This window comes from Pteropus vampyrus, unplaced genomic scaffold, assembly GCF_000151845.1.
Source record: "Pteropus vampyrus isolate Shadow unplaced genomic scaffold, Pvam_2.0 Scaffold8, whole genome shotgun sequence".
Classification (NCBI taxonomy): Eukaryota; Metazoa; Chordata; class Mammalia; order Chiroptera; family Pteropodidae; genus Pteropus; species Pteropus vampyrus.
In genome coordinates, this window is record NW_011888789.1 from 10,230,055 (window position 1) to 10,248,748 (window position 18,694).

At 36.4% G+C, this 18,694-nt stretch overlaps 1 protein-coding gene across 4 annotated transcripts in view; it reads left to right on the forward strand.

Annotated features, from left to right (window-relative positions):
* UNC5D (unc-5 netrin receptor D) overlaps positions 1-16,549 on the forward strand; it is a 507,025-nt gene extending 490,476 nt beyond the window's left edge. For all 4 annotated transcript variants that reach the window (XM_011372139.2, XM_023538423.1, XM_023538426.1 and 1 more), the window contains one exon: positions 10,539-16,549. In XM_011372139.2, coding sequence (XP_011370441.1) covers positions 10,539-10,743 — 205 coding nt within the window. In that variant the 3' untranslated portion in view covers positions 10,744-16,549. The remainder of the gene's footprint in view (positions 1-10,538) is intronic.
* The last annotated feature ends 2,145 nt before the right edge of the window (positions 16,550-18,694 follow it).

Genomic DNA, 18,694 nt, shown 5'->3' on the forward strand with positions numbered 1-18,694 from the left:
ACATCGCTTATCACCCCTATTTTTTTCTACAAATGCAATGCATAGAATTCGAACTCCGTTAACTTTCTAATCCATTCAGACTATAAGAGTTTATGATTTTTAATTCACGATTTATAAGAAAATAATTGCCACAAACTCTCCGTGTACCCATGGATACTGTCAATAATTTGCTGAATGAGAATATATTTGTTTCTGCCTTGTTCCATTTTTTCTTCATTTACAGTATATACAAGAGAACAACAATGAATGCCTCTAAAGTCATCAATTTCTGACCTTACACAATAGGGAAAAAACATTTCAAACTGGGAGCCTAAGGTTAACATTCTTTTGTCTCTGGGCTCTAAGTGTCTATGCAGGAGCAGCATCCAAGGTCATAAAACATGAGCACCTGGTTTGTCTGTCTGCTTGCTTTTGTTTTCCCTAAAATCCCTTCTCCAGAAAAACCTAAAGTTCCTTGACATAAATTCAGATGACCTACTTCATGGAAAGTTTCTAACACGGTGCGTAGAAAATGTTGATTTACAATAAATGTTAGTTACTCCCTTTGAAATTTTCACAATTCATAGCAAATTAGAATAGCATAAATACATATAACTACTTCTATCAGTAAATCTTATTTAGTTGACATATTCAGCTTCAATAAATGGAACTTTCCTCCTTCCTCTTTGTTCTCCAACGGTAGTCTAATTATGGGTAAAAATGATTTAAACTAGAAATCGACAAGATTTTTCTGTCAAAGAACCAGATAGTAAATAGTTTAAGCTATATGGGATCTGCTGCAACTACTTGGCGACTATTCAGCTGTTTCTGGAGCATGAATCAGCCATCAGAGAAAATGTATAAACAAAGAGGCATGGCTGTGTGCCAGGAAGCCTTATGTACTAAAACAGGCAACAACCCATATCTGGCCTGTATTAGTTTGCTGACCCCTCATTTAAATGAGTCTGCCCTTGGTAAAACTTCCATAGGATCTTATTGCTCAGTCAGAGTAATATGCTAAAGTTTCTGATGCTAAAGTTTCTCCATCCTGCTCTGCATCCAAGCCTCTTGGAAGAACAGGCACAGGAGACTGTCCTCTTCTGCAGGCTGGTGTGGTTCCAGCAGAGATGGTCACCAAGGTATTGAGATGAGAGAAGCAGAACAGGGAAAGATGACTGAAAACCACCTTGCATCACGTTAGCTCATTCTCATTTTGCAGAAATTGTCATGTTCCTTTTATGTTTTCATTACTGGACCAAAAAATATATCTTCCACATGAGAAGAAATATACGTGAAAGAGATGAAGGGGATTTTCAGATGTAATTTGTCGCAACTTCCTATTGTATAATTCCAAATCACTAGTCTTGCCCTCTTATTACTACAAATAATATAGCATAGAATGGATCATCAATGTGTGTTAAAACACAAAAATCTGATATTGTCGATATGCCATTATTGAGTAAGAAAGAGGTCTATACCTTGAGATTTCATTAACTCTGAGATCTCAAGAGGATGATCCTGAAGCACATTGTCGGTCTCAGAGAATTCACCTAGTTTGATTTTGTGATAACACTTTTATCTGCTTCTCGCCCTCTTTTTAATTTCCATTAAGCGTTAAAAAGCTAGTAAAGCAAAAGCACTCAAAAATCAGGGAGGAAGAGTTTGCGAAGGAAGTGGAGGGAAACATTTGCTTTTATTTTCTTATCTCCTTTCGGTAAATGCAAATGTCACTGATGATAATCTGCCTTTTTGCTAAACAAGTTTCTACTTAGGTCTGAAAAGGAGAAAAAAGACAGGGAGTATTAAAGTTAAAAGCTTAGCAATTGATGAGAATGTGAGAAATGTCAGTGGTGTGTGTGCTATAAGGCGGCAACACAGGTGGCCTTGCAACTTGCCTGGCATATGGATCACACTAAATATGCTCCACAGTCTATCAAAAAATGTCATAGATAACAGTTGCAATTATCAATTCTGTGAGCAAACTTTGACTATCACCCAGAGTCCATACTTGCTGCATTTCAAAGCTGAGATTGCACATTTATTCTACAAATTCAGCTGCAATAACTCTCCACTTCAATGTTCTTGGCCACATGTGACTGGTAGGGCTCAGAAAAAGAATTGATTGCACAGGAGTAGATGGCAGGGAGCATTGCTAAGCGCTAAACAAATTAAATAATATCAGCAACTAGCTGCTTTAGCTAGAAATATACTCCCATCTCTAAACTTCCATAACACTTTATATTTGTATACTTTAACTTTTTTAATTACAACGAAACATATCTATTTTTTAAATGAATGACATGAACTTTATTGGACAGTATACTTGATCTTGAAAACTTGCCTCCTACTAAACAGAACTGATATGAATAACCATCAAAGGATTTTGTAAGTTGGTCTCAAAAGAAAACAAGTTACATGGCTGACACTGTGGAGACTTCCTTTCTTTTCTCTTAAGTCAAAGACAGTACTTGATACTATTAGATCATTCTTATTTAAGGCCTCACGATTTTCATATTCCAGAAACCCTTGTGAAAACATAGCCAGCCTGACCAAGATGCTATGAGAACAGATGCTGGATAAAGTACATGAGATATGGTGGATAGAAGGGAAATAGCCGAAAGAGAAGAAAGGATTCCAAAATGAAAAATAGCAGATAAATTACATATTAATGAATTTTTTACGATAGTATACTTATTTGACAGTTGGTAAGCACTTTCAGAGAAACATATTTCTTATTGGTCAACTGGCTAAAATAGTTCAAATGTATTTCTGATGCTAGTGTTCGTGGGCAATGGTGAAGGAATCATGAACAAATGAAATTCTTCAAACCTCATGGCTGATAAGCAGTGCTATAACAACTTGTTTTTCCACCAACTCTTAACAGAACCTCTAACAAGAAGCAGAATCTTCTCATATTAAGGTTATATCCTTTCATTCCCTCTGTCCACCTTCTTAATTGGATGCACAGGAACAGTGAAATGGCCAGAGGGCAGTGCGAGAGGACAGAGGAAGGTCTCCAGGCAGCTTATTAACCTATTTCTGAATAAGTGTTTTAAATTCACTAGAAGAGGAACAGTTCCAATGCCAGCTTTCTTTGCAGGTGAAGGAAGAAGGGAGGAGAAAAGAGAGATGATGATGAGAAAATATATGCAGAATGCCTGCTTCACAGGAAGGCCAGTAAGGATGGTCACTCAATGACCACAGAGACTAGATATTTTCATTCCTGTGTTTTGAGATTTACTATGAGTAGCCAGAAGGACCCGGCACAGCAAAGTGGTGGTGTTTGGGCTTTGCTCCACCAAAATCAATGACCCATGAAACTCTCCACTAATATGAAGCTGAAAACAGACAGCCCTGGGACAAATTTAGCCATGAACAAGCTGCATATGGTTTGTGTCAGGTGTCCATCCTAAAGGCAATATGGAAGAGTAGCTTTTTATGTTCTTCCATGAAAACCAGTATCTTACTCCCACTGTAAGCCCCAGGGGCTGGTGACAAGAGGCATTGCATTCGTTATGGCAAGGGGTGAATTTGTGCTGGACTTTGAAGGAATAGGTTGTCCTCCTTTTAGCTAATATAGTTTTCAGAAAAGGTGGACATGCCAGGTCCCCTTTATAGGCTAAATAATCCCCATTCACAAGTGCTCTCTCACAAGCAGTACTAAAAAAGCTGACAGTATCGGGATACCTGAATGTTGTTTTTGTAATTTGAGAAAATGAAATTATAAGAAGCATACCTGCTTCATTTGAGTATCCTTTAAGCAATTAACTATTTCACTTCAATTATTTGTGAGGTTTTATTCAAATACATATCAAGTCTTTTGCAAAGAGAGAAGTCTAAATATTTTACCCTTCCCTCATTCAAGATTAGACAGTGGTCTTTCCTCTTGGAACAAAAATGATGGTCATTGTGCATCCCCCTGAGGATGCTTGAAAATGGCTCAAGGTTATTGAAGTGGAAAATTAATTTAAATGAGACCTATTTTTCCATGATATACCTTAATTCAAAGAAAAGTGGAGATTTGATTTGGTAGTTTTCTATGCTTTTTATTTCCAAATGTGAGAAACTGACATGGACCTGTCAGGAATGAAACTGGAGAATTAAAAACAGGGTCTATAATTGGCTCTATTCTCATTTGGCGACTCACAGGAAGTCCTGAAAGCGCCGGAGCTTTTAATACATTTTCTAAAGAAGAAAGAATTCTTGCTATTTCCTTTCAAGAACCCAATAATGGACTAGGCAGAAGGAAAAACTATGCGGAATTTTACTGCTGAATTTATTGGCCATAAAGAATTAAGGTACCAATAGTCAATAATATAATAACTATGTATGGTGTCAGATGGGTACTAGATTTATTGGAGTGATTAAGTTATAGAAATGTCTAATCACTATGTTGTACATCTGAAACTAAAATATGCCAACTGTAATTAAAAACAAGAAAAAATATTTTTAAAAAATTATAGGAAGAAGTTTAAAAAAAAAAGACACCATTCCTAGGGAAAAAATAGAATGGAACTCAGCACATTTGCAATTGCCTATATCCTCTCCTTTTGCGTTCTCCTCTTTATACCAGCTTTCTTTCATTTGAAGGCACAAGCGGATAATAGGCAGAAGTTACATTACGATGCACATTTTGTACTAGTCTTAAAAAATAGAACATTGACTTGCTTTATCCTGAAAGCTACGTTGCTGTTTGTTGAGTAGCTAGTGAAGTTGAAGTTTGTAGATGAAAGCTTGATGAATGAGCCAAATGCTTACATATGTCCAGTTACTCCCATTTAGGATGTTTCCTTCTATTTGCACTTAAAGAACCATACAGAGGGTTGGTTTTGGTCACATAAGAGGCTTTCATTAAATGAGAGAATTAGGATGATTGTGTGGATATTATTTTTTTATTATGACTATGTTTCTGTTCTCTACTTAGTATGATACAGTAGGATTATGCTCTATTCTTAAAATGATGTTTCCCAAATTATTATAGGCAACTAAACTTAGTTTTCACTCTTTGGACTGTCAGTCTACTCAGAAAGAAGATATTTTTTAAATATACTTTTTAATGTCTAAAAATAATTTGACTTAGATGTAAGTGGCAGTGGTTTGTAGACTATAAACATACTTGCTGCCTTCATGTTACAGGTGCAAGTGATCCCTTCTACTTGAAAGTGTTGGGTGAGATTCTAAATTCTGAATGAAGTTATGACATGGTACCTGGTATGAGGTATCTTCAATGCTAAGGATGTTAGGCTGCAGCTCAAATGTGGACCCCTGCTATATTTTAGAAGGGAATTCATTCTCACAATTAGCTTGTGAATAAGTATATTGGCCCCCTAGTAATATGGTTCTGAGTAACTAAAATAAAAGCTTGTTATCTGGAATTCAGAATGAAAAAAAGATCCTTATCGGCCACACACAGTCTGCCAGAACTAGGAACACTAAGTCAGGCAAAAATCCAGTTATAAGTGCAGTGTACTCTTGGTAGCTCTTCAGTGCATTTTCGCAGGGCTAAGATAGAGCTCAGACCTATCTATACCTTCCTCTATAACTACTATCTAATCTGTTAACTGATTAAGGATTTAGATGTTACTATTCCCTAAGACACTTGCATTTGAATACCACTTTCAAGTACGAAAGAAAGGGTGGTATCTCTAAATTCACACTGAATGCACACATAGCCATGTCTTCTTTTTATAAAATTAGCCCTGTGTTACAATAGTATATAAAGACCTTATATGGTAGAATTTTATCACAGTCCCTCAATTCTCCCCTCCCGTTTGTACCCAAAGAAGAGAACAGAAGGCACAGTAATTATTTCCAAAAATCCTCAAATCTAACCTAATTTCCATTGTAAATTTAACATGGTCATTAGTTTGAAGGTACATTTTGAAAACAGATTCTACATAAAAATTCAGTTTGTGACGCATATATACTATTATAAGTTGGCCTGTGTCCAGGTAGTGAAATTGCTAAAGATTCATGTTCCCATTTCTGCTCTGGTTTCCACATAAAGCGTGGGATCTTAACTGGGTATCAGGGATGGGGAAAGTCTCAGATAGATGAAATTAATCATGGTAATAAAACTTCCAGGAACTCAGGTAAATAAAAAGCATGTAAGCTCAACAAAGGAAATTAAACTTCATAAACCATTATTACTACTCAATGAGCTTACATGGATAAATCTAGTCGGCTGTCTTAACATGTAGTTTTTACAGTTTATCTATACTCTTTCAGTGAGGGTTCCAAAGGAAAAGATAAAGTCATTGAGTATATAGGGCTTAGGACAAATAAATGGAACTGAAGATATAGAATAAATGCCTAAATTTACAGAGCAGATCATCTTATCTGCATGGCATACAGCATTTTTATGACACCACAAAAAAAAATCTATTATTCAAAATACCTCAGTTGGTCAGAATTTGAAAAGTCTATGACAAAAGGTTCCCCAAAGTTCCGTGCGTAAAAAAGTAACAATTTGAAGCATCTAAGATGAGAACAAACATTCACTTCTTTAAACATTTTTCAAAGAGAAAAAAATAAGTTTTATTTAAAAGCATTCACCTGAATTTCAGGACTACTGGTTTTGCTAAATGTTCTCATTTCAAAAAAAAAAAAAAAAAATCAAAGACATTTAGGGAATTGTTTAAAATCAACTGTTGTTATGAATTCTATTTTCTAGTATTAACAGTGTTCCTTGAATTGTGTGCGCATTCACTTGCTGGTGTCCAAATGCACCAGCATAATTAAGAAAAATAGATCACATAGATTGGAGTCAGAATTTTAAAAAGTAGGTATGAAGATAACCGAATGGATATTGGTATATCAGTTTTCAAAAAATAATGCATTTGTACACATGGCAAGCAGTAAAATAATTCAACTATCTTTGAGGAATAGCCTATTGCATTAGGATTTTAAGGTCTTTTACATATTAATTATTCTGGTATAAATAGGTAAATGTAGTTTAATAGGATAGCTGTGTTTCACGAAGCTGACCGAATCATTTTTAACAAGGTAGATATGCTCCTATATGTATCTACTAAGATTAAATGGAATTTAAGATTTGTGTGTGTTATGCTGAGCAAGCATCCTCATATAAATTCAGGAAATAAATCTAAAACATGCTTTGGGGAGCACATTTCACTTGCTCCAGTATGTTAAGAGACCTGTGCCAAATGAGTTATATTTTTGCCATTTTTGATCATTTAGTTTCCTTTAGCCCTCGGTGCCTATTCTCCAAATCAGGACATTTGCAGGACTTTTCAGAACCAAGTGGCTGGCAGGAGTCATTCTCCACTCTGCTTCTTTTCCTCTAGGCAGATGTATTTGTAACACCTTCTCCCACCCATGGATTTATGAATTTGTTTTTAAAATTGTTTTGGGACAAAAATTCATTACAACCTCCAAAACTTATTCTGTACGCTTCTCCTAAAGCTGTATTATTGTGCTTTTAAGCCCAGGTCTTTTTTTCATGTCTTGAAATGTCAAAGATCCCGAACTGAGGGTGAAGCTCTCAGTGTGCTTGAGGCAGAACATGTAGCTCTGGGATTCAGCAGTTTGGGCCCTCTGGTTTATTTTCAAATGCAGCACAAAACAAGAAATTTAATCTTCTCTCAAATAGTTACTACCCCTGGAAATCTAGGTTGGGTTTTAAGAATGCACTCAACAAAGATCAGCACTATGGCCTTCAGGCCAAATCTAGCCTATCCCCTCCCGGCCTCTCTATAGCCCAGTAGCAAGAATAGGTTTTGCACTTTTTAAAATGGTCAAGGGAAAAAAAAAAAAAATCAAAGAGTAATATTGTGTAACATTTGAAAACTGTATGACATTCATATTTTGGTGTCTCTAAATAAAGTTTTAATGGAACACAGCCATGTTCATTCATTTATATATTCTGTATGGCTGTTTTCACACCACCGTGGCAGGGTTGACTTGCTGCTGCAGAAACCATATATGGCCCCTAAAATAAAAAATATTTATTATGTGGCCCTTTACAGAAATAATTTGTCAACCCTGCTATAGAATAAGGGTAACACTGGGGTTACTAGGATCACAAGGATTCCCATTTCTCCCATAGGACTCTAGTCCATTGTTGTTCAACAGCAAATACAAAATATAAACTCTCAATAAAATGAGAAATTTGTGCTGGTTCTATGGTCATACTTGCTGGCATTATTTTTCTTTTTGAAAGGACAATGGAGAGCATAAAGATTTGCCCATGCCAGAAACAAATGTATGTCCATGTCAGTATGTTCACATTTCAGGGAAAGAGACTGTCATACAGCCTACCCGGAGTCCACTCAGACCTACTCTCTGTTTGCCTCTTTCTCAGCTGTTCCTCTAGTGTATTCTGCCTGAATGTTGGTCAGGTGTACCAATTTATTTACCTGTCAATATAATCTTTCCTTACAAACATCTTCATGTGACCAAGAAGTAGCAGCATATTCCAAACAAGTTCTTAAATAAGAGAAACTAGGATCATTCCAACTACCCAAGATGGGTTTGCTTTACCATTTCTATTAGTGTAGAAATGATAACGATATTAGATTCTAGGGCCATTGGGGATGGGGGCGGAGTGAAGAAAGTAGGACAGGAAGAGAAGATAAAAATAAAACACACTAAAAAGAACACATTTAAGCTGGCCTTTTCCCCTTTCTCAATTAAAGACTCAGATGTACTGGATCTCAAAGTATGTACAGTAACCTGATATTTATACTACTTGGCAACCAACTAGCTGTAAACAGCCCCTTAAAGATCTTTGAATAAAGTAGCACTTCATTCACTAAACCTTACTCCGTGTGTGTGTGTGTGTGTGTGTGTGTGTGTGTGTGTGTGTGTGTGTGTGTGTGTGTACGCGCGTGTTTGCTTGTAAATGGTAATGTGCCCTTAAAAGCTTGTCTTCTCTTCTAAGGACTTTCCTGCTATATGAGTCTACTTCATGATTATAGTAGTAGCACTCTCAAAATAGTCAATTCTTAGTTGACTCTGGAAACTCCTTTCAACTCATGAGAATTTTTACCAGAGGTGACATTTCTATCCCTGCTATAAAAACTACCATTGAAAAACTGTGACCTTTAATCCTTTGTGTTGCCTTAGTCTTCATTATATCCAAGTTATTATCTAAAAGGTTACCTTTTGTTTTCACTGATGATTCCATGTCATCAGAAAAAAAAAGCTCACGGCAATCAATTACTCAGTCGATGGCTATCGAATAAACACCTGTCATGGTATTATGATAAGTGCTGTGGCAGAATCAGAAAATTATTAGCTATGATCCTTCCTCTTAAGTTGTCTGTAATTACACTGAGAAGGTCAAGCTCAAACACATGATATTTATAGCATTTTACTCACATGAAAATTTAAGCGTAAACAGAGTAGATGAGAATTGAACCAGGCATTGTAGGAGTATAGGATCTTGATAAACAAAGGGTAAAGAGAGGAAGTGGGCATTCCGAATGAACAGAATAGATTGAAAGCATGAAGCAAAGTTTTACCTAAGTCAGCATTAATGACTGAAAGGCAAAAGAATACTAAGTATATACATACTGCCTCAGCTAGAATGAGACTAGACCAAGGAAGTCATTGAAAACAAGTTGAGTAGATACCTGATACTTGAAGAAATAAAATGTAGGGTATATTATAGAGTCTGGAGACAAAAAGAGCTATAAGGCTTTTGCTGTAATCCAGGTCATAAAATGATAGATCATAGATTAAATATAAGTTAGTGTGAATGTAGAGGAAGGGTGAAGCTGATGAGCATGTCAGAAAGAAACCTGACATCAAGGGAAGACTCAGAAATAAGTGTCCTAGTGTGAGAGACCGGAAAGATCATTGTAATTACTGAGATATTTGTTATAGTTAGATTGGGGGCCAATTGGAAGCATGGAGATTATACAAATTTCTGATAAGTTTGAAGTTGTAGAGAGATATCTAATTAGAGCAATTCCAAGGTCATTTAGAGATCGGTAACCAGCTCACATTAACCTAAAAGACTGGAGGTGCAGATTTAGACACTGTCCACTTGATAAATAATCCACTTAGTACATGAGCTCACTGAGGAGGAAAAGAAGAAATCAAAGATATAACCTTGACAGTCCTTTATGTTCACCAAGGAAGACACAAAGAGAGGTCAGCTATCTTGAAAAAATAGGAATGAGTTACATCATCACATAAGCTAATGTAATAGACCTTTTCAAGGGGGGTGGCCAAAGGGGAAATACACACATACATATACACACACACACACACACACGCTCTCACACTCTCTCTCTCACTCTCTCTCTCTCTCTCTCTCACTCACTCACTCACTCACTCACTCAAGGAAGATGAGGACTAAAAGAAGAATGAGAGGATAAGAAGGTCATTGGTAACATCCCAGGATACAATTTCGGATATGTGTTGGGATATAAACTTAACTGCCCCAGACCTGCCTCAGAGGAGCTTTGTACTCCTGTAATGATAGCCATTACAATTCATTTTTAATTCCCTTATAGTGATTTTTATTTGTTCCTTTATTTCTATTTTCATTTTTGTTGTGTTATTCTTTTTATTTAACTCTCTCTGTCTAGGAATTTATCTTATTTTGCTACACAAAGTAGCCCATCTGCTGTCATTTTGAACCTGTGGGAAGCTCGTCATCAGCACGATGGTGACCTTGACTCCCTGGCCTGTGCCCTTGAAGAGATTGGGAGGACACACACGAAACTCTCAAACATTACGGAATCCCAGCTCGATGAAGCCGACTTTAACTACAGCAGGCAAAATGGACTCTAGTCCACTTCCTCTCAAGAGATAAAGTGATGGTCAGCTTCGGGACATTTGCTTTAAATGGAAGAAAGAGACAGCTCTCTGCCCAGTGGCATTTGGGGAATTCAGCCTTCATTTACAATCAGTGAGATTCCCTGGTTGGAGAAACTGAAACTTATATAGGTAAAATATGTTAATAGAGAAAAGTATAACCTCTCTTAGATAAAAGAGGGCTCTACTGTCTCCTCTGAATCCACACAAGGGTTAACACTTGATGAACTTCTCAGATTCAGGGTGGCAAGGATAAAAGTGAGGGCTTATCTAGATAGGAGTAACTGGAAAAAAGATGAGCTACAATAAAGCTGGGAAGGCAGAGAATGTATAAGTGCATGTTTTGAAACAGGTTTTTAATGATATGCCCCAAAGGGCCAGCTGATTCTGGTACCAGATTGTCAAGAGTTTTCTACCAACTGGCATCTGTGATGTCGGCAATCATTGTAAAACTGGCTTTTAGAAGTGAAATGGGTTGTCAACCCATTTGTATGACTTCAACAATGTCAAGGAGGGCATTTCGAATTTAGAATCTGAGTACATCACACCAGCACCAACCCATTCCTTACCTATCCTAGCAACTTAATAGAAACAAGGCAAGGTAAGATAGACCACAATCTAGTTCTTACAGTGTACACCACCTTCATTTCCTCCAAGGACAGATCTACCCACATTCTTTCCTTTCCTTACCCATTATAGTAGAGAAGAGGTTTCAAGCATCATAATTAGACTTTTCAATATAAAAAATTTATTTCTTCTAACTCAAAAAGGAAGACCATCTCTAGTTTTAGCTAAGCCACTCAAATTGCAGAGTACTGTTAGCACACAACTTGTTATGTGGATTTGGAGATGAGAGGTCAAATTAGGTCCAAGGAAACAAACTGCAGGTGCCACAGGCCTTGAATAAGCTGTAATTCTAGGATACAGGTGTTGATCCACTTCCCCAACATTGTCATTCTAAGGAGATGAGGAGGTTTTACTGTACTTTTCAACCCAGGTTCTTGGAAATTTTATAGCCTTTTGGTACTATGTTATCACCAACTCTTTCCATAGGGCTATATATAGGTCACCCTCTTTTTGCCGCTTAGGAAATTAGCACATAGTCTTTGCTTTAAATTATATTCGAGTAAATAGACCTCTGCCGCAATGTCCTAGAAACCATATGCACAGTTCAGGGAGCCTTCAAGCTCTGATAACTCGACCTCGCCAAGTATGCTTTCTCTGTAGCACCATTAACATATTGCTTTATGTTTTAAATAAGAGGCAGTGATATTGTGGAGAATTGAAATCCACAGAAAATTCATGATCCCCATCTTAACACTTCACCCCATCTTTTATCCTATTTAATCATTTGACAGTATGTCCTGGTAGACTAAAGATGAAAAGATCTGCTCCCGCTCATCTTCTGGTGGATATTTTAATTAGCTGTCCACAATCAGGACAACCAAAGTCAAGGACCTAGATGAACCACAAGGCTGATCAGCTACTTAGAGGTTGGCTGCATTAGAATAAATTAAAAATCATCAGGGAATGGGGGAAGTGGGGAATCCTTGGCATTGAGGATATAATCAATTTTTTTAAACAATGTTTTTATAGATCCCATGTTTTAAAAAATGTTGTGAACTAAGTGAAAAAGACCTAAAGATGGGATGAATTTATGGTACCATGGGTAAGGCATTAAAAAAACACTTGAGTGTGTTGGCCATTTTCTCTAACTAATGTGTAGTATACATGGTCCCCTGTACTTGATAGAAGGCTTTGCTACATGAAATTCAAAAGCATCTTGCTTTTCTCAGGAACCAAAGTCATGTTACATAGAACAAGTCCTCTTAGAACTGTCAAGCATATTTTCAGAATACCATATCTAGATCTCAAAAACATCCCTTGCTAGTGTGCTTGACTTGTTTATTCCTTCCAGGGAGCAATAGAGAGAAAGCATGGAAGTATAAATTATTTGACATCTCTGATATAATTTCTGAAAGAGAAAGAAGTTGAAGTTGATGGTCAATACCGCCAAAATAAACATGAGTAACTGGCACGGGTGGTGTGCAGAAAGAATCTGCATTAACTATTGAATAATAACTAATAGAAGAGACATTGTAGAGATTGTTAGTATTCCTCTTGGGGGATTTTTGTTTTAAACCATCCTACCCTTTTTACCTCTTCCCCTCTAATTGGCCTTATAATTGTTTCATCTATTCTGTGAATTCACACAGATCCTTTTTAGATTTTTGATATTTTTATATTTTAAAACAGATAAAAAATTTAATGTTTTCCCTACGATCTAGATATTTTAAGTGATTGTTATCAATTCCTGTCTGAAATTTCCTCCATGGAATTTTTTTTTGGGGGGTCTGGGTTTTATAAATGCACTTGATCATATAATATTGAGTGACAAAGGAAGCAAATTAACATGATTCACCTATGCTTTCAGCCCAAGGTTCAAATCTACCTTTCAGTCTATTTTGTTCCCTCTTTACATTTCTCTTACTTAATTCTGCTAGGATCCTACATAGGATGTCTAAAGAAATGTATGAAATTCTGTGGCCATTGCATGTCAGGATTCTGCAATATTTTACAATTCCAAAAAGAACCCATGGTTGTGAGACTTACAGACCAAGGTGTGTGTACGCATAGTAGGAGGAGCATGAAATTGTAGATCAGATAGACTTAACTGACACCAAAACTTCTGGTTGCTCACTGTGACCTAAATCCTTACTCCATTTTAATATTTGCCTGTCACAACACAAATGCCCCTCTTGAGATTTACTTGTCAGTCCAGGCGCTCACTTCAGAAACCTTATTGTCCTAATGCAAAATGAACCAAGAAATTGAAAGTGGCATTGAAAACTTGGTAGGTTACTTAAAATTTTCACAAAATATCCCGCTTAATGTCAAGTCTTTCAGTCCTCAAAGGCATTTAAGTCTAAGTCATGCTTTAAACATGACTTAAAATCATGCCACCAAAATGGTGCCCTTCACAACTTCACCAGACTGCATCATAAAGTTAATTTACAGTTTTTACAACATTGCTTGTGCGGTCTAACCAGTTTACACTAAAATCCTTTAAGCCAACAGGAAGCTTACTCTATGGATTTAAATGCAAACTTTATTTACCGGTGCGAAGTCTCTTAAAACTCGTGTACTCCAACAAAAATTGCATTGGCCTTTTGTAAGAGATGAATAGGAAATGACGCCATTCTCTTTAAGAGGGGAACCTTTCTCCTTTTTTAATTATTTTTATCTCGGTCACAAGTGTTATCCTTTGCCGTGGTCCTTATGTTTTTCTTTCGATTGACTTTGAGAGGGGATATTAAGTCATTGAAAGTTCTAGATTTATTGCAACTTTTTTCCCTAACAGAAATTCTCAACAGTAAGATTGATAAGCAAAGCTAGAATATTAAAATGATATAATTGGTTTTAGATTAGATAGTATTCTTCACTTGCCAAACTTCTGGCAAAACTACTTGTGAATTTCAAAATGTCATAAGATCTTTCAATGTAATTTTGTCTTTCCTTTTTGCCATTTTTCTCCTCAATTTCTTAGTCCCTCTGTAAAGGCGTTGAATAATATAGCTACCAGATGTGTTGAAGCTGAAGTTCTCTCAGAGGTCTTTGTTCTAGATCTGTGAAGGTTACAGGAACCATGAAGGAAGGAGCTGAGAAATGTGCTTCTCTGGCCCATTGTGTGGCCCATTTTCATTAATTTTCCTCATGAAACATTGCGAAGTTTTGAATCCTTAGTAACTCCCATTGACTGGACCAGGGGTGACATCCACAGCAAATGGGAGAGCAAAATGTTGTCCTACAGATAGTGACAAAATTTTACTAGCCTTTTGGTGTTAGTTGCCATAACGCTGTATTTGAAAATTGATGCTTTAGCCAAAAGCTGGATGACCACCATTTCCGCAGTTTCCACTGTTCTGTCTGCACAGAATTTTCCTGAAGTACAAGCAAAAATGTATTTTGTCAAATGTCACAAAGTGAAAATGTTACTAATCTTAGATGTGTTGCATATTTTGTGTTTTTACTTTCCAAACTCTTTCAAAAGCTGCAGTTACAAAGCTGTTTGGCTGTATTGACAGCGTGTGGTGTTTTTCGCAAAAGCAGTTCTAGGAGAGCCAGTGTCTGCCACGGACTCCTCACATCCCCACTCCAGGGTCGTACACAAAAATCACAGTGGCCATCTGTTTGCTGTATTTTTTTTCAAAAGATAAAAGGGGATGGAATTCAGACCTGGCTGTTAGTCACTAGTGTGTAGTACTGTGATCTGAAGTAGGAAATTTAACTCACATAGAATAATTGTGGTTTTTGAAGCAGCTACTTTGCTTTTTCCTTTTGCTGTGAAGATCATGGATTTGGACTGTCCTCATGAAGTGAGTCTAAGACAGCAACATTAAACTTCGTGTCTTAGAACCCACCCTCCATCTGAACCCAAAGATAAAACAGGCAGTAAGCTTCATGTTTAAGCCTAAGCTTAAAAATGTCCTCCCCCAACCCTAATACTGAGTTTGGCAGAAGGTAAACTCTTTCAAAAAGTTATAGCTTTAAATTATGAAATATATCACTAAATTTAATATCATTCTTTGCATGAATGGAAACATGTTAAATACTTTTACAAAAGGCATGATTACAATAAATATCCTTTTGTTCCAAATTTTGCTAACCCCCCAAAATATTTCACTATTTCAAGCGTTATTTATAAACAAATGCCAAAATTTAACAAATTGTACAATTCCTTTAAAATTTGATATGGTAGATTTAACAGTGGTTCTGAGAAAGATACCCAAGGGAACTTGTATGCAGAAAATCATGCCTTATGACCCCATTACTGAAACACAGACATTACAATCAAAAATAGATCTAATAAGTGTAACATCCCTCTATCAGTGAGCTATGATGATGCTAAATGGAGATCCCCCTCATCAGAAGGTAACTAAAAAATTTCTATCAGAAACACTAAGCCTGTCCTAGATAATGTCGGTAAGTCTCATTCAAAACTTCTCTAAAAGAAAGTGGGAAAAACTCAGTCTGTGGGAATTTTCTGGTCAGGGAAATGATTTTCTCCTTTTTTAAACTGGAATAAAGACTTAAAATTTTCCGTTCTTCATAGCAATTTCTAATTGGTACATGCAATCCAATAAGCATCGACCTAGAAACACTGCAAATATAAGTAGTTAGAGGAAAACTGGGATATTCTACCCAAACTCAAAAAATATCAGTAATCGTTTACCTCCATTTCTGTGTGGAAGAATTTCAAAACATTTTATTTTGTGCTGTTTATTTGGGGAAAGTGCATGGGCAAGGGGGAGGGGATAGTTCTTTCAAGTCATTCACATCTCAACCCCATACTACCCTCAGATTTGATGTGTTCAAAGCTGACCCAGACAAAACAAAAACTGAACACTTAATTTGACATGAGGCTGAAGGAGCAAGCAAGCCGGAAGAGAGTTTGAATAAAGCATGGCCTTGGCTTCATACCACACTTTTTGTGCCTTGTATTATCAATGTAAATTCTGAATGTTGTACAGTAAATACTTGGATGGACTTCTTAGAAAAGGCTGTACTGGCTTCTTTTTCAGCACATGTACATATCTATAAATATATATACATATATATTTGGTAATGCCAAACAGCTGTGTTATATTGTATTGAACAAAATGGACGGTTTGGATGTTTTATGTAGTTTGCAAAAACTGGATGGTTACAGACTTTGAGATAAATGTACAGACGTAAATTACTGCATATCAGTTATTTATGAATAAAGAGTCTTTTATTGACATTTTAGGATACTCTATGAGTGGAACTCTGAAATCCCCATGAGGACCTCCTCTCTACACCTCCTGCCACATCCCAGCAGGAGATGGAATGCCCTGCACACCAAGGACAATTTCCAAATACCTGTTAACACATTGGGCCTTTCTTCTCCTTCTGGCTTCAAGGAGACACTATGAGGCCACAGAGGCAAAGATGAGAATATCCTCTAACATCTCCACCTACCCCAACACACACAATGTCCTTGGGATAAAGTTTTATATACTGAGATAATCTTAGCCATACCATAACAGATAACCATTCCCCTCGTTCCTCAAAATGTTTGGGTTACTTTTACACACACTGTAGAAGATGTTCTGCCTCTCTGCGGGGAAATGTGAAGTACAATGTTGCAGGTTTCAAATACATCTTAACTGACTGAATCTGTTTTAAACGGTTTTAAAATGCTGGAAGCTCCCAAGAATTTAATCCTAACTATGTAGAGCTGGTCAGAGCCAGTTTAAACAGTATAAAGGTTTCTGTTCTCTTTAAACTAGTTGATTATAAAAGGTTATAAAAGGTTAAAATCGTTTTAAACTAGTATTTTCCAAAATTGTTTAAATAAAACCATCTCCGTAGAAAGATGAGGTTTTTTGTTTTTTGTTTTCCAAATTAAGTTTGGAAAGCTGTGGAATAGTCATTTATCATTACCAAGTATTCCACTCATCATTCTCTACTCCAGATTTCTGAAACTATGTGTATGATGGATCTAATGTTCATGACAGGTCTCTGAGAGGGAGTATGTGCAACATTTCCTACACTTTTTTGACCACCTAATTTTTTTTTGCAGGGGCGGGGGTGGGCAGAGGGGATCACCTTATGGAACAAGTAGGAATGGGTATAAACATTCACAAAGTGCTCTAAATGATTCCAGCTGTTCTTTCTGATCACTGTAAATTAAGATCTTTAAAGCTGATTAAAATATATTTTAAAGTTACTGGTAGAATGATAATTAGTTTTAATTTACTAAACTGGATAAATCATTATGATTAGGCAGAACCAACTCAAAAATTCTAAATTATTTCAATAGTTGAGAGCAAATAAATCTGATTTGAGTTGGTCAAAACAGATTTTAACTAGAATGCTGTGACTGGCATACAGAGTCAGCTATAACTAGTTTATCCTGATTAAAACTTAACAGATCAACTTGAACCTATAATAAAGAGTTCAAAATAATTTTTGAAATGTTTTGTTCAAAAATATTTATCTTAATTCTGAGACGGTTAAGCTATTAGGAGCTAATTTATGTTCTATATAGACAACATTTGCTAGAATTTGATCAAACTTATCCTGATGAGGGTTACTCATTCGTTAACAGTATGGATTTACTACATGATAACAGTATGGATTCAAATTTTGAATATCATTTAGCATTTGATATCAGATAAAATACTTAACAAGCTTCTGTCTTATTTTAGAGAGGCTGTATGCATAGTAGTTAAACTATGTTGGATCAACATGGTAGAGTAGTAATCTTGAGCCTGCCATTCTCTGGATACATGTCTTGGGCTAAAAAATATTTATCTTTAAAAGGAGATAATCATATCAAGCTCACTGGGCACAAAATAAATGTTCAAGAAGTAATATCCAGTCATGTTCAGCTTAACAACAGGGGTAGTTCTGACAAATGTGATTCTGTTGTATCAACATAGCAGAGTACACTTACAGAAACCTAGATGCTATAGCCTACTACACACCTGGGCTATATGGTATAGCCCACTGTTCCTAAGCTACAAACTTGTGCAGCATGTTTACACCCAACAACATTAAATCACGCACAAGAGAAAATAATGCAATCAAGAGATTTGGTAACCGTGAGATGTATGAGGTTGCTATCAGCATAACACAACATATTGTTTTACAGAAAACTTAGTTTCATAAGTAGAAAGAGTGCTCTCTAATGAAAAGTATAGTATAGTAAATACATAAATCAGTAACAGGCATTTATCGTCATTACCAAGTATTACGTACTGTACGTAATTGTGTGTGCTATACTTTTATATGACTGGCAGTGCAGTAGGTTTGTTTACACCAGCATTCTCACGAAAACATGAGTAATGCATTGCACTAAGACATTACCACGGCTACAACATCACCGAGCTGTAGGAATTTT